The 25,712-nt window shown below is 31.4% G+C and overlaps 1 protein-coding gene across 1 annotated transcript in view; it reads right to left on the reverse strand.

The window, feature by feature from the left end:
* LOC124537168 (Down syndrome cell adhesion molecule-like protein Dscam2) overlaps positions 1-25,712 on the reverse strand; it is a 253,873-nt gene that overhangs the window by 86,658 nt on the left and 141,503 nt on the right. Inside the window, exon 3 of the mRNA XM_047113890.1 lies at positions 8,360-8,478. Coding sequence (XP_046969846.1) covers positions 8,360-8,478 — 119 coding nt within the window. The remainder of the gene's footprint in view (positions 1-8,359; positions 8,479-25,712) is intronic.

Below are 25,712 nucleotides of genomic sequence, written 5' to 3' on the forward strand. Positions count from 1 at the left end.
TTATGATATCGTTTTCGAGTAAGTGCTAGTGAGTTTTCGTAGGCTTAATTTGTGTTTTATTAATCCTGTCTCCTCCAACTAAGGGTTTGTGGTTAGAAATATCTTAGCCCAAAAGTGGGACATTCGATCAGTTACTTTTTTTTTCACGAATTATGTATATTGAGCTACATATAATTTCGGTTGTGATAAGAAAAAAAAATTACATAATAATATTTTTAGTATACCAGGTAAAAATATTAATTATTTCATTATTAAAAGTTAGTCATCTAAAAGTTTAATACTTTCATTAATAGTGAAAGTATTAAACTTAATTTTAAGAAGCTTCAAGGAAAGAATCAAATGGAGATGTTTGTAGAAAAATTTGATACAAAAATATATCTCTATACATAAATGTACAATGTCAATATTACATTATATCTTATTAATATTATTTTAATGTGCTTGCATGTTAATTTTTCTTCTTATTCCTTGGCAACATCACCATCTAAATCTTTGGATTGCCCGTTCATGAAAAAAGTTCGTGCATTGACCTTTACAAGTACGGACTACGTTTTCTTCATTAACTTTCAATTTGTTTCAGTGAAATTTCTCTGTATCCTTTATCACTTCTTGATATTTCACGATCTTGTTTTGCGGTGAGATTCGAGTTTGGTATTAAAAAACTGTACACGTGAAATTATCAACAAGTATGCACAGTTCTTCCTGAAATACCGGATAATCAATCAAATTTATGTTTTATTATTTTATTTTAATAAAAAATAATAACGTAAATATTTTGTTTGATTGTTGTGCCCTTGTTTAGAAATTACACTTAGGAATCTGAAAAGATTAATTGTTAGTGCCTTGTTATACGTTTATTAATAATATTAAGTACTTTACAAAGAAATACTCGGAAATTGTGAGCCCGCTCAATTATAAGGGTCCTTACAATATAACGTTAATAAATTATATTTATATTGAAAAGTTTTTAGAACATCAACCTCCGAGGCGTTTTGAGTGCTCGAAAAGGAATTTGAATTTATTAATAAACCTTCAAGTTTTAGGTAATAATAATAAATGGGAAATATTATTATTAATTTTTTAAATTGACTAGTGCCCTTCGACACTGATATTATTTAGAATATTTTTTAAAAATATATAACATAGCTAACTTAAGTTCGTATCTCATTAATTGAATGCGCCTTTGTGCGCATTTGAATTTTAACAAAAAAGTAAAGTTGTGGTTTGTTTAAGTAAACTTATAACACTAATTATCTGCCAGCGAAAGTCCCGTCTAGATCAGTCCAGCCATTCCAGAGATTAGCTGGACCAGTCAGACAGACAGACAGAAAAAATGGAAAAAAATGTTATCTTGGTATACATACATATACCTTTAGTAAAAAGCGGTTATTTTTTTTATGGAATAGGTTGGCGGACGAGCATATGGGCCACCTGATGGTGAGTGGTCACCATCAGGTGGCAGGTAGTTCCCAATCATGGGAACTAAGATGCTATGTCCCTTGTGTTTGTAGTTACACTGGCTCACTCAGCCTTCAAACCGGAACACAACAATACTGCGTACTGTTGTTAAGCGATAGAATAGTGATGAGTGGGTGGTACCTACCACACAGAGCTTGCACAGAACCCTACAACCAAGTTTTAATATTATAAACAGACACTACAATTTTATTGTATGTATAGAAGATAACATAAATATTTAAAAAAAAAATTCTTATGGCAATATGTTAAGGGAATAATACTTTTTTATATGGCAATAATTATGATATGAGAGAGGCAAATTCCGTGAATCGATTGACGAGTTATTACGTATCGAGACATATAATACAGCCATTTGAATTACCGTGCATGTAATCAGAGAGTTTGGTAATCTAAGGACAGCATTTGATTTGCGTCGCGTAATATTCAATTTCGTAAAAGCACTTCATTAGTTTTCTTTGACGCGACCCGTATAGTGTATTGTTCTCAGTTGCCACGCCTGCTTTTAACCTCGGGGTAATGTGACCCCTTTCGTTTTTGTTTAGCAATTTTTTTGCGACCTTTTAGGGATGAAACTAGAACGCTCGCTGACACGTCTAGAAAAATATTTTTTTATACGTTCGTTAAGTTTTTGTTATAGTAAATATCTATTATTTTATCGCTTTCCTATTTTCAACATTGTTTAGCGTTTTTTTCTTTAATGGTGCGTATTTTTAAATGGCAACTGTATTTATATATATTACATCAGTAAATCTTTATTTAAAGGACAAGTAAGAGTATGTAAACGACAATTATATCATTGTATAATTATAATTATTATTAAAATTATAAATAAATTATAATAATAAAATAAATAAAGGTAATGTGTAAACGGCACTGCCAGCATGTCTGTGGAGGATATGACACATTGAAAAGTATCCCACTGCTAAGCCTTTCAATATTTTATAATTTAAGCATATGAAAATTCAGTGATGCTTACCTGGGGTTGAACTGTCGATCATCCTTTAAAATACACGCGTTCTAAGCACAGGGTCATCTCAATTCAGGGTAAGGGCCTTCCGAGCAAGCTTTTTGTTGATTTATCGAATTATGAATCCAACACATACTTTATTCACAGGATAAAATATGTGGTGGATTTTTAATTTGACATATGAACATTTCAATATCATGATTTCCTTCACCGCCGGGTACGAGACGAATCAAAGGCATAAATGTGAACTTGCCCGGGTTCGAACTCGCAATGCGATTAAGATTCACACAATCGAACCTCTGGTTCATTTATTGTAATAAAATAATTAATTTCATATGATAATAATATTTAAATATGGAACAGGATTAGCTTAATTTTGCTTTGATACCGCTCACGCAAAAGTTTATTTATTATCTGAATGACGAAACAATTTCCATATTTTCGTGTTTCGTATAACACAGAAAATACATTTGTATTTTGCTGGCGAGTTATGAAATTAATCCCGAAATTTGGGTAGTGTACGTTCACGAAGGCGCTCCCGAAGGATTCGTTTTCACCGACGAATATTTATAGCAAGACCTTAGTGGGAAACACAATCAAAGATATGTTTCCTTTTATAGTATTAAAGGCTACGAATTGGAATTTTTTATAATTTTCTATGTACAGTTGGTATAAGAAAAGGTTCGTCAACTTAAAATCTATTATCGTGTGCTCAGTATGAACGATAATCTGCTTTACTGATCGAGCATATATGACACTGGTAGACATATTTTGACAATTCAATAGAAGATATCATATCTAATTTAAATATGGAATATGTATGATATAAAATTAGACGTACACCAAAGATGTTACACTATTTTGAACCAAGTTATCATACTATGTAAGTTTAATTTTATATGCAGTTGTCAGTTTAGTTTCAAAAGGTACTAAGAGTTTACGATTTGATAAAGGAATGAGTTTGAAAAGTGATGAAAGTTTTTTTACTCTGACTGTACTACAGTAGAAAATAAAGTATATATCCCTCTGAGGGCTAACGCAGCTGGTTTACTGCGGGTTCGTAGATATACATGTGGCAGATTAACATACAGGTTTCCTTACGAAGCTTTCATTCACGAGGAGTTTGACTTGAATGATAGAAATTGAACCATGAAAAGTGTGTGCTGTGTGTTTGGGATTGAACCCGCAATCGTCGGTTAATTTGCACGGTTTCTAACTACGGCCTAGTTAACCTGTGCCGAAGTAAATAAAATAAATAATTCGATAATAATATAGAAAAAATAAATAAATTTAAAATTCACATTCGCATGGCTGGTTTGTTCCGAGGGTTTGTATAAATTAATATCAAAATGAACAATAAAAAAATGTAGAAGAGATATACTGAATATTTTTTGTGGAATAGTGATATATGTATGCTTTTCAAATATTTCTAGCTTTTGTTTTGAATATGCATATAAACTGATCTAAATATTATATTTATATATGTGTATATAGATATTGACAAAGAGTTTTCCAGCTTAATGTTGAATAAAAAAAAAGGTTTAGGTGATTTCATTTGAAGGGAATGTATTTAGAAATAAAATATATTTATAATATTATAATTAAACTATGTAAGCTATCCTTATTTTTTAAGCATGGTCAATTTTCTTAACCCTAACCTTCTTTAGAAAAAAATGATACCGCTTCATTGTCTTTTTTTTAATTTGAAATAAATTCTATTTCTCAATTTGTGATGTACATTAGTAGTCTTATGTTTAATTATGCAAAGCTGAGATTGTCCAGTGAAAATACTTAGATAGTAATACATTATTTATGGTACAAATCTGATTACCATCATTAATTTTTTAATTGCTTCATTTTCTTGGTGGCGTAGAAGTTGTTTTAAGCAAGCCTGCACAATATCCAAGAATCAGCCTCACCATTTTACATGCATTACATGTATTTATAATATTTTTCGTTGTAATGGCTGGACTCATATTAAAATAAAAATTACTTTGTCCGTAGGTTATGTCATATTACAATGGTGTGCCAAGGTGGTGCGGGTGAAACTTAGAATTTTGACGAGAGAGATTGATATATAACAATTATAAAGCCTTTGGATCAAGCACAGTATTTTATTATTGATGGGTCACCGGTAACTGGTAGCGAAAGGTCACCTCCACCATTAAACGCTGACGCTGTAAGAAAGATCAAAATTCCCTACATCATAAATGCGCCAACAACTTTGGGAACTGTGTTACGCACCTGTTGATATACTGACCTATCCATCCTTCAACCTACTTGGGTAAGTTCTACCTACCGAAGTAGGCTTGCACAAAAACCTACCATCAAGTAAACATCAAGTAAAATGTTGCAAACTTTTATCGTAGATAACTAATAAATCTTTCACTGAGTTACGCCGGAAAACTAGATGCCAAACTAAATATTATATCAGCACTCGGTAAGCTGGCAAAGAGATTGCTCGACGCTTGCCTAATTGTATTACTTAGAGCATGTTTACATTTCACGCAAGAAAAAATATATAAGTCTATATATTTCCAAGTCATATGTAACACCAGCGTTTCAATCGGACGGGTTTCTATATCGACGGCGTCAGAGCTTCCAAAACGGAAGCGCTTTCCACACATTTCCTTATTTCCCGATGGGATATACCAGCCATAATTCTACTGGTAAACTTCTTCGTAAAACTTTATCAATGCTCGAATAAGGCTTGTGAATATTAAATCAAATGGCGTGCAGGCGTGTTGACCGTAATTCATACCCATTGTTCGCTATTATTTGACCTCTAGACGTTGAAATAAACTTTATAAACAGCTGAATGTTTAATGGAATAATCCTTTTTATATTGTATTCAAAATGTATTGTGACACCTTGCTCTGCTCCTTTACTTTCATTCTAACAGTTTGAATAGGGCCAGTACAATTGGTGTCAGATGTTCAGAGCAATATTATACTTTTTTTTTTTAATGTTGGCATAAGAAATTTACAACAATATTTTAAATGTTAGAGTAGCTCTGCCTGTTTGTTTGTCGCTCTTTCACTACCAAACCGCTGAACTGATTTTGGTGAAATTTGGTGTGAAGCAAATTTGAACTCCTAGGAAGGGCAAGGACTTTTTTGCCTAAAACTTGACTACCAAACCTCTAAAATGGGAGCGCAGCCGCGGGTGACAACTAGTATCTGTATAAACGACTACACGATAAAATGTATCTGAATTTTTCGAATAATCATGCTATTTCAGATGGACAAATATTCCTTAATTTCTGTTTTTTTTTTTTTATCATAGTAAGGTTTCTTATAATACAATTCGTGTTCAGCCAAGCGACCGCATGCTTCACGTTCTCATTGTTTTTTCAAAAAGGTCATAATACTCTCTTATATATACTATTTTAATTTTAATTTAATTTTGGATTTAGAGCAAACTTGTTAGATAACATTTTATAAACATCAAGGGTAGCCCTACTTTGACTATTAAGTTACTTCTTAAATAAAGAAAACTTTTTACGTATAGCGATCTTGGAGTCGGTCATTTCAAATAAACTTTAATTAAAAATATCTAAAAAACAAATGCCTATAGCTAAAAAGAAAGCTCCAAAGCATTTTCGTTCGATAGTTTTATAAAAAACGATAAATAACACAAAGTACCGTATATTCACTCAACAGATTATTATTGTTATTGCGTCACGAGAAAAAATACTTTTTATTCGATTTTATACGTTTGTTTCCTCTTTCTCGCTCCAATTGTGAGGGTGGAAACAAATTGCAGAATATTACTTAGAGCTCGAGAGTTCTTTTATTTTTTTTACGTAACGCTCACAGATATTGGATACTGAATTCCTAACATAGATCATCAAGTAATATCTTAACGTATCGTTTTTCAATTAAATTCCATTACGTTATCGGTTATAGCGTACGTACCATTAAATAATTTTATCTCAACACTGAGATGGCCCAGTGGTTACAACGCGTGCATCTAAACCGATGATTGCGGGTTCAAACCCAGGCAAGCACCACTATATATATGTGCTTAATTTGTGTTTATAATTCATCCCGTGCTCGGCGGTGAAGGAAAACATCGTGAGGAAACCTGCATGTGTCTAATTTCTTCGAAATCTGCCACATATGCATTACACAAACCCGCATTGGAACAGCGTGGTGGAATATGTTCCAACCCCTCTCATTAATGGAAGAGGACGCCTTATCTCAGCAGTGGGAAGTGTACAGTCTGTTACTATCTCAACACACATACACATTTATAAATTTTATTGTCCGTTGCTGTTAAAGGTTTAATTAATGTTTGCTTATGCATGTGTGTTTACTCAACGCACACAATTACAGATTTTTACTATCCGTTTATTGACACTAAATTACTAATGTTGTTATAGCCCTTTCATTACTTATATAATTACGAGTATATGCCGTACCCGCGATATATTAAAATATGCCGATGAAAGTGCGTTTAAGCGCTATATAGACTAGAATTACATTTTCAATTGATTGTACGAAGGTAAAGATTATAAGCCTTATTTTCAAAGAACTTGGAACTGTCTGTTTACGCGGAAATGAGATTGAATTTCGCTTCATTCTAAAACCATATTTCCACGGACTTTCCGTGTTTCTCCAATGTTTGATTTCTACAAAACAATTATAGCATTCTTTATTGTAAGTAAAGCCTGTAAATATCCCATTGCTGGGCTACAGCCTTCTCTTCGAAAACAATGTTAGAAGGTCACACGACTCTGCTTTAATTCGGATTGGTGGAAACACATGTGGGGTTTCTCATATGAAAATAAAGTTATTAATATGCTTAATACTTTGTAATATAAGGTTCTAAATTTAAAGATAGGAAAAAACCGACGGAACCTATAATAAATATAATTGTTCTGTTTGTTTTTGTAATTAGTTTATGTAATTTAATAATTTATTAACTATATCGATTTTATTTTTCTTTTTGTAAAAGTAAATCTAAGCCCGAAGTAATTAAGTTCTAAATACAGTTTGTAAGAATTACCAATTCTAGTTATTATACGATAAACACGTTTTTTAAATATAGTAATCATATGATATAGTAAGGATGGGTAAATGTGCTATCTGATAAGTGGTCACCACAGCCCATAAATATTGGCGCTGTAAGTTATATTAGCAATACATAATCAATCCATCGCCAACCTTCCGAAAGTTGGTGGCGGATTGCAAAGATGCTGTGTCCCCTGTGGCCGTGTTACATATACTAGTTTATTCACCCTTCAAACCGGAAGAACACCATAATAAGTATTGCTTTTTGGCGGCAGAATGTCTGATTATATTGAAGAATTTTTTTGGATTTTCTGTACTGCCATTTTTTAATAAATATAGTTACAGCATCCTTCGAATGTAATAAATAAACCGCCATCTTTTCCGTACTATTTGATAAAGATTCCTAGTGTCACTCAAGAATGACACCAAAATCAATAAGCGTCACATATACTTTTTTATCTCTCTGTATCATGCGGAGGGTTTTGTCTTATAATTATTAACTGTGGAATACTATTCATTGCAACGCCACAGATGCTTCAATGCTGATATTTAATATTTGCTATAGGTTTTTGGAAGATACCATTCAGTTTTTAAGGATTCCAAAAGTTAATAAAAAATTGTATTGACTACGCAAATATTTTTGAATTTAGATGACAACTGCATTTAGTTCAAATGAGTTTATTTAAGATATAAAATGATAAAGATATTTTTTCTTTCATTTTTTATGTCATCAAATGATGAAATGATTAATGAGAAAAAGAAAATGATAATGACAAGTGCAATGTTTGAGACATTGGTGATCCTAGGCAACAACGTTCATATATGTTTTAAAGTAAGTAATATAGTATGTCTGCGCGTTTATTTCACTGAATAATTTATTTAGTAGTGATTGTTTTACCTGAAACTGTCCTTTCGTAGAACACGTGAGTGTGGTCCCAGTGTCGTTCGTGAACTCGACATGGTGTGGCGGTTCTATGATAACCGGGGACCTCCGTGGCTCTGGTGTAGCCCGTACTGCTGTAATGAAAGAAAAATTATTGAAAATGTGAATTAAAAAAAAAAAAAATTTGCTCTTATATTTGGTTGCCTTATATCTAACGCATAACAATATAAATGCGCTTTTTAGTTTTTCTAGTTTTCCTCATGTCTAAGATGTTTAGATTCGAACTGGCAGTCAATAAAAGTAATGCTTCATATTAAAGAAACATTCTAAATTTAAACAAAAAGCAATGTGAAATAAATCAGTCTGCTAAATATTTCTATGAACGGTTCATTTTTTTCGTTCATTCATTCTATGAAACCGCTCAGTACAACGCACGTTTTGCAAACGACACTTTGGCTTGGTTGTCGGGACTGCTATGCTTTTACGAGTATTTCGCAATGACAATATCGCCACTGTACGATAAGAGTAACTTGGTGCCTACATACCGTACGTTAGAACATTTATTTTTTATTTCAATAGTTTACTAATATGTACACATACTACAAAAACACAACAACAACAGGCTGTTAATTTCCCACAGCTGGGCTAAGCCCTCATCTCCCTTTGAGGAAAATCATTGGAACATATTCCACCAAGCTGTTCCAATACGGGTAAATGGAACACAAATGTGGCAGAATTTCTATGAAATTAGACACCTGCAGTTTTCCTCACGAAAACACAAAATAAGCACATGAATATTCAGTGTTGCTTGCCTGGATTTGAACACACAATCATCGGTTGAAATGCACGCGTTCTAACCACTGAACCATCGCGGCTCTTTTGTATGTTTATATAAATTTAAAATATCTGTTAGTGGAATGGCAAATGGGTCCCCTGATGATCGTAAAAATTTAAACTTATCCTTACATCGTGAATGGGCGCACTGTGACCAACCATGGTACTATAGAAACCAATAAACTATGATAACCTACTCACTACTTATTACAGGTATATCATCATTAAATACATAGTATAAAATAAAATCGCTTACCGCTATCTGTCCCTATGTCTGCTTTAAAATTACGCAACGGATTTTGATGCGGTATTTCATAATAGATAGACTAATTGGAGAGGAAGGTTTTGTACATAATAGACAAGTATATAACTAAATAGACAAGACAAACATATAATTAGACAAGACAAGACAAGGGTCGCTAGTATATAGAAGACAAATTTAATAATAATTAGTATAGTATATAATGAAAATAGTTTTATATAGTCTATAGTAATTGATTAAGCTGATGATATGTGATAATATTAAAACAATTTTTTTATGAATATATAAATTATTATTTAGATTTTTTTTTTTAATTTTACACTAGATTCGTTTGTTCGACCAATAAAAACAAATTACAAAGTTTTTAATATTATTGTTATAAAAAACGAATAAAAAAAAATATACATATATATAAAAGAATATTTAATCAAAGAATTAAACAACAGATCATTTCTCAATAATGTAATGTAGTTGTATAATTGTTACTCAATGTACGAAGGGTTGTTAGCTCACTGTGACGTTTTGTATAAAGATAGCAATATTTCCATGTTTTTTCCAGTCGAGAAACCCAATAGAAGAATACAAGAATAGACTCGGAAACCGAACGTGTGTGGTCGATCTGTCAGAATTACAATTCTAATTTCAAAAAGTTGACAGTTGCTTTTCTTTTTTTTTATTCACAGATAATTATTGTATCAGAATAGAAAATAGCAGTGCGATAATTGCTAATGTATTTTTATTACAAAAAATGCTGTTAAATGGCAATAAACTACACCATTATAATAAAATTGAATGTCCGGAAAGAATTTAGTAACCGCATGTCATAAAACTTTATATCCACTCAGAATCGACCACATCAACTCGTAAATACCTAACTGGGCTTAATATTCTTGATTACAATAACTTTGTCAACAAAAGAGAATAGAGACAAAAGATCCATTATCACATAATTGTAAAGATTTTCATTGTGAGAGCACTTTGGTCGATTTATAATGCCATAATGAAATCTAAAGGTTAGGCTGAAGGAATTTTCACCTTTATCATGTAGAAATTAGATTTTTGTTTTATAAAATTTAAATTATACCTTCAACAAATGAAATTCGAAATTCGAATTTTAAATTTTTTATTCATTTTTTATTAATTAATATATATTAAATATATTATATTATTAATATAATACAAAATAATAATAATCGGTGGAGCTTGATATTTCGACATTATCCACTAATGATTATTTTTTTATTTTAAGATATAAAAATAAAAAACATGGTAAATATCCCGCAATTAATAACTTTAGTAATAAAAATAACCATGTTAATTTAAAATTTATATTAAATTATAAATTATATCCATCGAAATGTTCGTAAATTATATTTTACGAAAGAAAAAGACCAGATTTGAATAAAAAAACATGCATAAATATCAAAAATGCATATTCTAATTATTGGGATCACAAAATTTTAAAATTTGGAATCTCAAGAATATTGACAGATTCGATTTAAATCAGTTTTTATGATGCAGCTGGTATTTGTGAAAACATTGTGTATGTTATTTTAGAATAGTTATTTTAAAACAATAAAATAACTAATCTTACTAGTCACTTACAATCAACTGTTATTAAATAAACGAATACAATATCGAAATACACGTAAAGTTACGTGTCGATAAATTTGTATCCGAAAAATAGGTCAAGACTATTTAAGCCGATAGTTCTTTTAATCTCAAGGGATACATTAGTGGAGGGAATGGGTAAAAAAGGGATCGGGTCTAATAGCACTTACAAAGCGTTAGTCGTTACCTTCGCTGAAGTTGTTGTAAAATGTTTTGCAAATAGTTTCATGTTCGACCTATGTGTAGGGTAAGTTTATTTACGTTGACGTTATCTTTTTAATTCTTCATATAATACAAATCAATAATATATAAACGCCTATATCAAACTCAGTAATATAAGAACTTTTTGTTACAATCTTTTTGGAAAGGATATATGCTGCAGTCCCAATGTTTTCCAATAATGTGGCGCTACCTTAACAAAATAAATTGAAAATTAATAAATTGAAAGCACTCATAAATTTACATAATTTATGTAATTTCAAAGTTATTCTAAGTTATGTTGATAATATCAGACAGACAGGTATCTCAGATGTACATCTATAGTATCTATAGATAGGTCGTTCTGCCGCAAGCCGCAGCTTTCGATTTCCGTTTAATTTCGCGACAACCGCCCTCATCTCTATATATAGAGCTAAGAATCCACCGGGTGCGAGGTTTATCGCATTTTGATAATTTCAACATGAATTAACAACACGAATGACGAGTAAGTCTCAGAGAAAATAATAAACCTTTTTGTTTCTAATTGTAAGAATTCTATTTTCAAATTTATTGACAAAGGTAAAAATTACAATCACTAAATCTCTAACAGAAAATATTAAACACTTTTTTTTTATTTTAATAATTCTATTTTCGAATTCATTGGAAGGTAAAAATTACAATTACGTAAAAAAAATGTTTCTAATAAAATAGTATCTAATTTTCATTTTCATAACAAGACTTGACTCGGTTGGATGGATTACGTTAAGAGCTAAACGTCGCTGAACATTTAGTGGAAAAGCGGGTTGACTTCTCCGACTACATAATGCAGACTTTCAACTGTCATCTTTGTCTAATTGTGTTATAATGAATTGTGACAGTAAAGGGAATGCTCTAGGCGAGGCTGACACGTTACAAGACGTTTATTCTATATCTGATTTGTGGGTACAAGTTAATATATTTTGAAGAGAAGTGAATTATTATTTATGTTCAGAGATATTTATTATTCTATGTATGTTTTATTTCATTTCTTCTTTAATAGTAAAGGAGAGAGTGAGCGAGAAGAAGAGGTTTATTTTTATTAATAATATATATTGTACAAATATGTCAATAAATAATGAATTAAATGTATTATATAGATAAATAGTGAATTTGTGTTTTAAGTCAATGAATCTTAATATAAACGACATTTTGACATACGACATATAAGCACACTGGGGGAGATAATTTGATTGGTGACTGTTTATACATCTCGTTGTTTCAAAACAGTATAGGTTAGAATTCTTAATTTACGCGCGTGATGACTACTTATTAATTATCTATATTAATATTATAAATGGAACCTCTGACTGTCTGTCGCTGCTAACCAAACCTTTGAACCGAATTTGATGAAATTCAGTATGACGCAAACTTGAACTCCAAGAAAGACAGGACATAGGCTACCTTTTTGCCTCACACATGACAACCAACATTACTACGACTACTAGTACCTTTATAAATCTCTTTGTTATTATTTACCGGATTTACGTAAAATATCATGTGAGAATTTCAAATTTTAGTTTATAGTTTCGGAATGCATATAGGCTTTGGATCATATTTATATGTTGCATATTTATTGAGACAGTGTTTACGATGGCGCCGTGTTCAGAGATAAATTGTAGTTTCAAATCGAGAACTTCGTAAATCATAACAGATGTACGAAAGCATTGATAAACGATTTGTCGATCTTTAAAGTGTCCGTAAAAAGTTAGCGATAAAATTAGCTATACATACAACAACAACAACAGCCTGTAAATTGCCCCTGCTGGGCTAAACGCCTCCTCTCCCTTGGAGGAGAAGGTTTGGAACATATTCCACCACGCTGTTCTAATGCGGGTTGGTGGAATACACATGTGGCAGAATTTCTATGAAATTTGTCATATACAGGTTTCCTCACGATGTTTTCCTTCACTGCTGAGCACGAGATGAATTATAAAGACAAATTAAGCACATGAATCAACGGTGCTTGCCTGGTTTTGGACCCGCAATCATCGGTTAAAATGCACGCGTTCTAACCACTGGGCCATCTCGAATCAGCTATGCATATAAATATAATTATAGCCAATGTAATATGACATTTTTGATTAATTTTACTTGATAATTTATTTAAATGCTTTTCTATAAATTGGTTTAATTTTATGTTGATATCGGGACAACTCGCTTCGAAACTCATTCGTGGAATGCTGACAGCCGACTCACAGTGGTACGCCATTTTGATACGTATTTCATATTAATTTTATAATTATTATAGTCAATGTCGTACATCACATTTGATATTTCGAGCTGGTGTTCTGCGGACAGTTTCGTGTTTCTTGTTACGGAATAGCCAAACAGGTAACTAGTTTATTAAACAATTACAGTATTTGATTACTGAACGTGTTGTTCAACAAATTAGCTATTATTAGGTTATTTTTATATTGATAATATATTATACAATGCTGACTGAAAAAAGTCACCGACCTAAGGGAATTAATTTAGATTTGTAACTAGAATTTCTAAGAAAAAAATAATCATTCACATTTGAAATTTTGTATTGTTGCAACCCAGAACAGTAGTGACTCCGTACTGTGGTAGACATCAGGATATTTTTGTTGTAAAATAACTTCTATTTCTAAAGTATTAAGATCTACGAATGATTATATAAGGTCTACTGTATAAAAGCAGTAAGTAGAGTCTCCAATCTGCCGGAACACTGATTGCCTCCATTCAAGCCTCCGTTGCAACGTTAAGCGCCATTAATGTCTGTTTTTTTTAACCAAAGTTTTTAAATTTCAAATTTCACTTCGTGATAGCGGACTATTTTAAATTTTTAATAAGGGAAAATAACGCAGGTTTTCTTGAACTTAAATAAATTTAGTATTCATTACCTCTTAGGGGTATATTAAAAGATCAATTAAGAGTGAATATTGAAAAATTAATTGTCACTTTTTACTACAAAAAGCGTATTAATATATTGACGTGTCTAATTTATCTTTTTCGAGGTCAGTGACGTCATAGGTACAGTCAACTTAAACAATATTCCCCTACTGGATCAAAGCCTTATATTATTTTGAATTACGTTTTAGAGTTTATTTCCCCATACTTCATTATGGATTGGGATGTGCGACGAACGTACGTTTTGCAACGATATTTTCTTTAACTGACGCTTATGATATTATAAGTACAGATAATTCAAACGAATATACTGATAATTGAGATTTGTTCGCCGTGTTTGAACGCACAATCTTTACTCACGTTTCATCTGGTCTACGTGTAACGGCTACGCCTCTACCACTAGCTCTGTGTAACTATGTGTATTAAAATAGTCAATAATTTCACTATATTAGTCGTATTATATATAATACGTTTAATACTAGCACAATATTAGGTTTTGCTGTTTCGTAACAATTATAAATCAATAAATATCTTATCAAATAATATTGTAAAATTAGTTTAGACTTAACTGAACATTCTATTAAAAATTTTCATAAAGATTTAACCTACCTAACAAATATGACCAAACTCATTATTTACCTAAAGGTATGTATGTATTAGCAATATTTTTCGTAATTTATTTAACAGGTTATACTTCTATTTTTATTATAAAATATATAGTAAGTATGCAATGCAGTCTGGTAACAAAAACAACCATATGTAATTTATCGAGGAACGCTACCAAGTAGAAATATGATGCTGACATAAGTAACAAGTACTACAATTTGCAGACTTATAAATTACTAGAGGAGCCAGCGGAATTATTTAATTACTCTATGGTTACACACATAACTCCAAGTAACTATATGTTTGTAGCTAGTTCTAAAGGGCAGGTTATAAAATCATCTCAGTCCAGTCGGGGCTAAATATGGCATCGTGCGTGGTTTCAGATCGCTCATTAACAGGACAATAGCCCGCTATACAATGCCCCGTAAATAATCGTAGACGTAAACAATACTCTTTCATTGCTCGTTGGAGCCACGAGATGCGAGATTGCTAATAGCTTAATAAGTTATTTTATGTTGTTCTGGAATATTTATATAATGTATGTTACATTGAAAAATTATAAAAGTAAGTAAAGTAACAGCTTGTAAATTTCCCACTGCTGGGATAAGGCCTCCTTTTCCATTAAGGAGAGGGTTTGGATAATATTCCACCACGCTGTTCCAATACGGGTTGGTGGAATGCACATATGGCAGAATTTCGATGAAATTAGACATATGCAGGTTTCCTCACGATGTTTTCCTTGACCGCCGAGCACGAGATGAATTATAAACACAAATTAAGCACATATAGTGGTGCTTGTCTGGGTTTGAACCCGCAATCATCGGTTAGGATGCACGTGTTCTAACCACTGGGCCATCTCAGCTCAATTTATAAGTACTTCATTTTTATTTTCATAATGGCTCGTTTTGGCTTCTCATTTGTGCAAATTATTAATAAAGAAAATTACAAGATATCAATATAATTTACACTCTAGAGCACTTAGAAATAATATTGCTTTTTACTAGCGATTTCTTTTAATTTGGTACATTAGTTCCGAAGATGACGCCCTACAGACAAACAAACAACATTACCTTTTTACAATATTGGTATAGATAATCAATTTTAGATTTAAAAAGTATATGTAATAGTGAATGATTTGTTCAACTGCTTTTCTTTCTACTTTAGATGGTAATTTTATTATGTGTATTGATTTCGTAATTGTATTTATATTATCAAGATCATTTTTATCGTATCTTATTATAATATCACGAACTCATCTGAGTTCATCAGAATAATCGTATTCAGTCTATTTAAAGCCACAATTTACATTACTGCGTTTAAATTGAATTTCAAATTATATTTTCTTTCTAATTTAGTCAATTTAAGCGGTATTAAATTCCGAAACAAGCTTAATTTAGAAATAGGAAATGTTTACCAAGCTCACCTTTAAAAATCGTCTGACATAGAAAATAAATGTTCCTGAAAGTGTGTCTTAAGTCGTTTTTATTTAATTTATTCGATATTTTGTTTAAATAATATTTAATTGAAAAGTTGTACTACTGGCTCATGTATTACTGTTTCTAAAGATTGACTGATACAGAATGCTATAGAAAGGAATTTCTGTTATTATTATTTTTTTATTACCACGTCACACACACTACTCGACCACGGAGATCGTCGTTATTACAACTACACAGTTTGTAAGGAATCAAATTTAAATAAAATAAATCGTACTGAGCTTATGTACAACGACTTTGTCGGGCTGTTGAATTTATACAAGTAAACATAAAACAGTGGTATATCATCCATCAATCCTTTAGTCTAATTGAATTTATTTTTAAATGAAAAAAAAGGTATTACTTTGTTTTTGAATGGAAAATCTATTAAAAACTCATTTATATCTTTGAATATAATTAGCGTTATATCCATCAATTATTCATAACTTAAACCACACTGAAATCTAATCAGACACCTCCTAACAATGAAACGAGGTAGCTAAGTGAGCTTTCTTTTTGAAGCCAGACTCTTTTGTGACAGTAAAAAACAAAGTAGCAAGCTTACTCTGTAATGACTGAAATATTTTATGCTGTCTCGGTCTGAATTAACTGCATCACACAGCCGTCAACTTGTGAAATAAATATATACAGCTGTAGGGGAAATGAAACGTGAGCATAAATATATACGTACTCGTATGTACTTATGTGTATCCTTGCTTATGCATGTGTTGTGTTTTAATAAGGCTGTATATATTACTATCTTTGCCTCGTACTTTTACGAATCGACGATAGTTACGATTTAAATAATATTCTTTCGCATTTTAATTACACACTAATTATTTTTGAATAATTTAAAAAAAGAAAAGCAGCTTTGATTTTTCAGAAGTTTGAAGGGGTGAATCTTTTCCGAAGATTTAACAATCTTCAGTTAACCAAACCTAGACAAACACCATGCGTTATCATTGTCATAGCTTACTATTACTTTTTACTTATTTGTAGGTCGTAGGTGCAAGCCCGTCTGGGTAGGTACCACCTATTCCAGTGACTGAGCCAATATAACTACAGGCACAAGGGTGGTTCATTGGTGTGATATATGAAATGGAAGTTATTTATTATGGAGTCAATGTATATGGGCAGTCGTGACCGTGTACCATCAGTGACACATTTATCCGTCTGTCTACCTGTTATACATAAAAAAAACCTAGTTTTGAGGTTACGCTATAATATGATAATATTTTGAAATCAAAATGAATAAGTCATTGAGACTTTTTCATTTTGATTTCAAAAGCAGTAAAAATTAATTTAAAATTCGTATTATCTATTCATACTCATAATACTTAACTATGAAATAGGTGTATAATAAAAATTAATTAAAGTACGTACGTATTGTCGTTTTTCTCAATGTATTCCTAAATCAGTTTTCCTTTTTAATTTGCAGATAGAAATATTAAAATATCTGTCTGGTATTGACATTTCAAGGGATTTATTCCGACGATCCTCTCTGGGAAATCACGCAAGTCAGTCTAATCAACACTCGGCGGTTTTCATATGTAGGCTTTATTAAAAAAGATGAAAGATGAGATTGAAAATATTCTGTTAACCGAATTTAATTTCGTAAAATGGAATATAATCAAATTTTGTGATTTATAATCTATTTAGTACTAAATTAGATTATATGCTTATAAAGTTATAACATTACTAGCAAGCCGTCCTGGGTTCGCTCGAATAAAAGAGTATAAAAATGTTTATATCCTCTGATTCTATGGGTTCAAGTGGCGAATGACAGTAAGCACTAGTGCGCACTGGTAACTTTTGTCACGGTGACTTTGACAAGAGTGACGAAACAGTCACCGTGACAAAAGTTACCAGTACGCGCTAGTTCTAAAGTTCTCACTCGATATGTTTTTTTTTTTCCGACATCATAATATTTAAGTTAATTTACAATAAAACTTTAATGAATCATACGAGTGTATAGATTGTCACGTTATGGGATTGTGTTTTATTAGTATATTTTTATTAATCTGGTATTTGCTAAAGTCTACACACACATATGTACCAAGGATAACCCTGAATATTGTATAAAAAGAATTCTGACATCCATATAATATAATATTGTCAAAGACAAGAGGTGAACTTAGAGGCGAAGAGCACAGAGGGGTCATTTAAATATGGATGTTGGAATCATTACAGCTTCATACAAGACAACTCTATCTGTCCCTATGTATGCTTAGATTTTCATTTTACGTGACGGATTTTGATGCGATTTCTTTTAATAGATAGAGTGATTCGAGAGGAAGATTTTTGTATGAAATACAATGACAAAATAATAAAGAAACAACGATAATTTAGGAAGTTTCTAAAGTGATATAAATTCTGTGGTATAACTGGTTTCAGGGGCCGTGCGAAGCCGGTGCGGGTCGCTAGTTAAAGCTTGAAAAAAAAACGTAAAATATGAATCACTAATACGTCACAATCTTTTCATTTCATAAACAGAAATGAATAAAATGTGAATTCTTATTCCGACGTAGGCGAGAGCACGCAATATCACCTAATGGCATTCCCAGCGCACCTGCTCGCTACATCCTGCACGCTGGTTATTCAATATGAAAATTGAAGAATCACCTATTAAATCGTATTTCACTCATCTAATCGTGTATTCCTTTCTCGGTTTTTTAAACTGCAATGAAACATCTATCTTAAAATATTTAATTACATTGTCTGAATACTAATGTAATCTAAAGCTTTACTGATCCTTAAGAGCCGAGATTGCGTAGTGGTTAGAACCCGTACACCATAACCGATGATAGCGGGTTCAAACCCAGGCAAGCGCTGTTGGATTTTCCTGTGATTAATTTGTGTTTATAATTCACCTCATGTTCGGTGGTAAAGGAATAAGATCATGAGAAAACCTGCACAAATTTAATATCCTCGAAATTGCCACAAGTGATTCCACCAATCCGCATTGGAGCAGCGTGGTGGAATATGCTTCTTAGCTTCTCTTCAAAAGGAGAGAAAGGCTTAGCCCAGCACTGAATAATTCACAGGCCGTACGTGATGTTACTGCTGCTTTGGTCTGGTAGCTTTTATAGCAGATCTCGTCACCCGTTTTTAATTCCCTGTTGAGGAGAATTAAAAGTTTCGCTTGTTTCTAAGTTGTAAGTGTTTGCCTACGCTTTTTAACGAAGTATAACTTTTTTGTACATATGAGTTGAAAAACTTATATTTTGTCATAAGGATATAAATTCTACCAAAAAATTGTCCCAAGTATAAAAAAAATACCGTCATATTTTTCTTATTCTGAATTCAATAGACTTATATTCTCGCTATTAAGCATCTTACAAAATAAAAAATTAAAACATCATAATTTTTTAAAAATAGAAAAATAACAATTCCATTTTAATTTGCAGCAAAATAATTCATTTTTAATTTAGACTCTAGCAGTTTCAGAAGGCAGCTGGGAGCTTCGATTAGATCAAACACTGCTATTGAAAGGCAACGTTTGGAATTAAGCCCTTGATTACTTGAAACTCTTACTATCTGATGGTGCAAAATTCATTATTAAAGCATTCTCAAAACTTCAATAGAGAATTGAATGACCTAGACCATTTCTTTTTTTTTATTTTATGCTTGCAACTTTTGAATTAAAACATTGTAACCTTTTTGTAGGGGTTTAAATTTAATAAATATATAATGTACTATATGTGTGATAAGATAAATAACTAACGATAATTAAAAAAAATATAAGAATTATATATATGTAAACAGATATATATTAATAACTTTTAATAAGTTATGTAAGTATATTGGAGTGTAAATAAAATAATACAGTTTAAGAAAATTTGTTTTTCTTTTGTTATTTCTTTCTTTAAGAAAAACAACGTTTTATTTTCTAAATAAAACAATGTATACTTGGTGGTAGGGCTTTGAGCAATCCCGCCTGGTTTGGTACAACTGACACATCAGATATTCTACTGCTAAACAACAGTACGCAGTATTGTTGTGTTCCTGTTTGAAGGGTCAATTAGCCGGTGTAGCTACAGGCACAAGTGACAAAGCATCTTAGTTTCCAAGGTTGGTGGCGCATTGACGATGTAAGGAATAGTTAATATTACTTACAGCGTCATTGTCTATGGGTGATGGTGACTTACCATGATGTGGACCATATGCTCGTCCGTCAACCTATTCCATAAAATAAAAGTTTATAGTGTTTTTTGATTTGATACAGGAGATTAACTTATAACTAAGTTAAGTAAATATTCAAGTAGTGTTTTAAAACACTAATACCTGAGTTGTTTCCTGCTCTACGTACCAGAATCTAATTACATCACGAACCAATCTTAGCTTCATATTTAATTAATCTTATGATTCCAATGTGTTCGTAAAAGCCAGTTTATATAATGTACTTTGATTGAATAACCTATTGAAAATGTTGCTGAGGAATTCTGCTTGTAAGAGAATCATAATTAATTACATACACACACACACACACACACACACACATACAAATTTGTTACATTACATAGATTCTAAGGTACGGCTTTTTGAAGTAACATTTATGAATATGCCTTGAGAAATTACGATGAATCGTCGATCCATAAGAGGTGATTACAAGATATTTAATATTGTGTAGTAGGCGGGAACTTCATACAAATATACCGAAATTAATAGTGTAATTTTAAAAAGAGGTTGCAGTGACAAATTAGCATTCATCGTAAAGTTTAAACATTTTAGAGTTTTAATTTTGGTATCAGCAACTATCTACCTATCTGAACTGTCCTTACTAAATATTTAAACTATAGTAAAACCTTATCGACATACTATCGACATACTATCCGTATTAAACCATAAGCGTTATTGATTAGTAGTTAGAGTATCTGTAAGAGATATAAATAGACATTTTATAATTTTCATAGAAACCCTAAATAATCTGATTATTTAACTCCCATTTGTAAACTAATGAAGTTTTAATTACTTTAAGCTGTGGCTTAATTAATAAACAAAAGATAAACTAGATTGGCTGCTGTCCTTATAATGGCATTATTATAAAGTGAATGTATTATATAGAACTTTGAAAATCTCTGCTTCACATCGGTGCTCAGCAATTTGTCAGGTTAGGAGTGTTCGCTGTTGACGCTACACCATCGATTTTCGACTTATAGTTGACGGCTGTGCTATTTTCGAAATTTGTTCAAACATTTATTTAGCTCGTAATTTACAGCTAAGCTTTATTTTTGTTTTGTTTTTTTTTTTGGAAAATTTGCTTCTTAATAATGAACCATTGCTTAATCAAGTTCATGGTGGTGAATATATCACGCACCAGATGATATTATATTCACGTGTTCTTGATTTAGAACAGCGTGATGGAAGCAGCATAAAGCCTACTATCAAGAAGGTAAAGATTCAGCTCAACTGTCTACGTCGAGTGATAACTCCTTGTGAAATGTTACTGCTCCTACTTCGTAGATCAAGGGTTGATGTTGTATCATCAATAACAGGCTATCGAAATCAATCACGTTAAAACTAGCATTCAATTACCTGTTTGTACTAAATTATAAATGTGAAAGTATCTCTATCTCTGTTTGTCTGTGTTTCGTCCTTTTACTACCAAACCACTGAATCGAATATGATGAAATTTGCTATGAAGCAAATTTAAACTCCAAGGAAGGACAAAGGTTACTTTTTTTGCCTAACGCGTGACAATTAACCCATTAAAACGCCAGCGAAGCCGCGGGCGTCAGCTAGTACTTTATGTATGAGTATAGAAATATGTATATATTTTCGTTTCGTTCGATACGTCGTATAGGATGAACAAGAAATTAAAATGATTAAAAACTGAAGTCACAGTACGAGCGCTAAGGTCGTTGTACTATAAGCAATCTCTTAAGAACTTCAATTGTGATGTTTTAGTTGACAAAGCGCGAAAGAAATGTAATCTTACGTGTATTTCTAGCTACATACCAATGGTGTATATAAATATATGTACATATAGTATACATAGTTTAAATTACATAAAATATTATTTATAAAATAAATGTGCAACTAATTTGGGTGTATTTAGTAGATATGATTTCAGATAGTATTACATTTCAGTTCGTATTTTAGTCAGTAAATTATACCATATTATTTTTGTGTTTGGTTATATGTTTATTAGAAAGATAAATTAAAGTTACAGTTATATTCCACTATTGGACAAAAACCTAATCGTCCACCAAGGAAAATATTTGGAGCTTATTTCACAAGCAAATGATAATTCATAAATTACACTTCTATTCAGCTCATAAAAATTAGTGATGTTTGCTTAGATCTGGACCCGGGAACCCGGATCGTCGGTTACAGTGAGTATATTATATATTATTCACTAAACAATTTTGGCTTCAATCAATTGTTATTATACCTATGCCTACATAAATAAAAGATGAAGCTTATAATACTTTAGAATTTATATATATATTTAGAATAACTTTCACGTCTGCTGTTTCTGCTGAAGCTATTACAGATTCAGAATATAGTTATATATAAATAAAATTGGATCAATCAAGGGGCTCGTATCGCTTCTTTCTTTTGATTGTTGGGGCAAGGGCACCGTGGCTGACACCGACTCCAAATATAACAATAATTATATCTACATGATATAATCGTTAATCGACTTTTAAGTAGTCTAATATTTTTCATTTCATTTAACTTAGGAAGACTCTAAAAAATAAGTTGAATACGCAATTATTTTTTTTACTTTTTCGTGCATATTCATTTGTTTTAAAATAGTGTTTTGTTTGCAGTCGGTTTTTCTTTTTGTTAAAATTTTATTTATTTTTTGATTTTAAGTGAAGCTGATGTTGACTAACTAATTTTTTTTAATATGGATAGATTAAGCGTTCCGTTTATATGAGTCAGAAACTACTTCGAGGACAATTTCAAAGGAACCTTGCGAATAAAGGAAAAATTGACTTTCGAAAAAGCGGATTTAATACGTCACGCGGCGTAAACTACAAGGATCCCTCGAAAGAGCTGTAATCGAACTCAGCAAAAAAACTTTGAAAAAGACAAACTATATTTCGTCATCATATGACATCACATCACATACACAAAATTTGATTAAAGATAGTAAGAAATTCTGCCCCATATCGCACCCTAACTGCGAGCCGTATAGGAGTTCCATCACTACATAGTATAAAACAAAGTCGCTTTCTCTGTCCCTATATCTTTAAATCTACGCAACGGATTTTGATGCGGTTTTTTTTAAAAGATAGTGTGATTCAAGAGGAAGGTTTGTGTATATAATACATGAACAATATAGTAAAGAAACACTGATAATTTTAGAAGTTTGCGATGTGATGTCGTATATAAACAAATTCTGTAGTATATTTAGTATCAGTATTGCACCCGTGCGAAGCCGGGGTGGGTAGCTAGTTGATTATAATATTCGACTATGATAATTACATCAACATAACCACATTACGGAAGGTGACTCAAATATCCAAATAACCTATAAATAAAAGATTCGACCGAGTATCGCTAACGTGCTCCTCAGAATTGTTCCGTTCCGTTCCGTTCCGTTACTTTGTCATAAATCCTGTGCTCAGAATCTTACCAAACTTTCACCAAATTACCCTTGAAGTATATATTTTATAATAAAAAAAGAATTATCAAAATTGGTTAACGTGATTTTCAGTTATTCACCTATTTGTCGCGCATATACATAATGCAAATTTAAGACTTATGTCGTTTTCACATGGATACCATCATCGGAAAAAAAAATAAAAAAAATGGGACCCCACGGGAAGCACTACCTTTCAAACAAAAAAAAAATTATCAAAATCGGTCCACCCAGTAAAAAGTTATGAGGTAACAAACATAAAAAAAAAAAAAAAAAAAAAAAAAAAATACAGACGAATTGATAACCTCCTCCTTTTGGAAGTCGGTTGAAAACTATTAAAAAACGTCACTTTGTGTTGTTTTTATTAGGATTCTGATAATATTAAAATAATCAATACTATAAATACGATAAATTATGCATTGCGAACAACTCAGACCAATCGCACGCTTTTTCATAATCTTTGTTTGACTTAATCCGTCAGCAATTTAATAAAGAATGAAAAAATAAACATTATAAACCGGGTATGGTAGCTCTGCTGCAGCACAGAATAGTACGTAATTAAATTGTATGTAATTGTCTTAGCTTAATAACTACTGCAAGCAAATCAGCTCGCTTTATGAACAGTCGAGAAAATGGCTGACATATTACGGTCGCGCGATATTGCGTTGGAAATGTCGACATGTGTATATTTAAATTAGAGTTTTGATTAAGTTTTTTTAACATCGTCAAATTAATGTAGAGTTTATTAAACGAAAACGAAATGATCTTTTTAGTTTTTAGTCTACTCGTAGTGTTCATAAAGTCTAAAAGATTAAGATAAACTTAAACTTTTTTCAATTAACGGCGTCGAAAGGTAACTCAATGGAATCTTTAGTTTTTATGATGTCTACAAAGTTTTAGTAAAATTCAAAACTTTAAGGTAAAATGAAAAAACATCATTACTTCTAAAGCATTAAATAAATTTAAGGAAAAAAAACTGAATCTACCCCATACTCACCTCCTTTAAACGCTTAAAAACTTCATTACTTAATTTATCTGATTTTAGTTAACTTGATTTGAATATCGCTTATATCTATGAAAATATTCTTGGAAAGTAAATGTGCTACATTATATAGCTAGGTGAGTTAGATTAAAGTTGATTATAAGACACTTTTCCACGAAAAAAATCGTAGATACCAACTTCTCATTGTGTTTATAAGATTCAATTTCGTATGTTGCTAGAATTTGGTTTACATAGGTTAGTTTTTTAAACGCTCTCCCACTGTTGAGTATAAAAAGATTAATATAAACTCAGTGCTTATGTTATATACATTGTGTTCATAAGATTCAATTTCGTATGTTGCTAGAACATGGTTGGTTCATGTCTTTTCACGATGTTTTATTTAAAATAAATTTACTATTTTTTTCACGTTAAGTAACTAAATAATGTATTTTGTATCTGTGGTATGAAATAATAAAATAATATATTTACTCTTATATCGATATGATTAAAAAACCTCAATTTTACACTAAAAACTTAACTCTTAATAATTTACTCTATCGAAAAACTTATAGGTTCTTTTTTATTCGTAACGTACTAAAAAGAGAGCGATTGAAAAAATAATCCCTTACAATTGTCTACACGATTTCAGATTTAAACAATATAAACAAATTTAGTCTGGCAAATGAATTGATATCTTCAGAAAATTTGAAGGGAATCACGTAATAATTCAAGTGGCATATTGATATTTTATATAAACGATTTCTTTAAGCGACGTTTAAGTGGTCTTTGTCCGATTTCCATTTGTAACAATTTAAAATCATTCTCGAACCTTGCTCGGTGTTCACAGTGGAACTGTCTTCCCCATTAATGTAAGCAGTTAGCAGCTAAAACGAATT

The sequence above is a fragment of the Vanessa cardui genome, chromosome 18 (assembly GCF_905220365.1).
Source record: "Vanessa cardui chromosome 18, ilVanCard2.1, whole genome shotgun sequence".
NCBI classification, from domain to species: domain Eukaryota; kingdom Metazoa; phylum Arthropoda; class Insecta; order Lepidoptera; family Nymphalidae; genus Vanessa; species Vanessa cardui.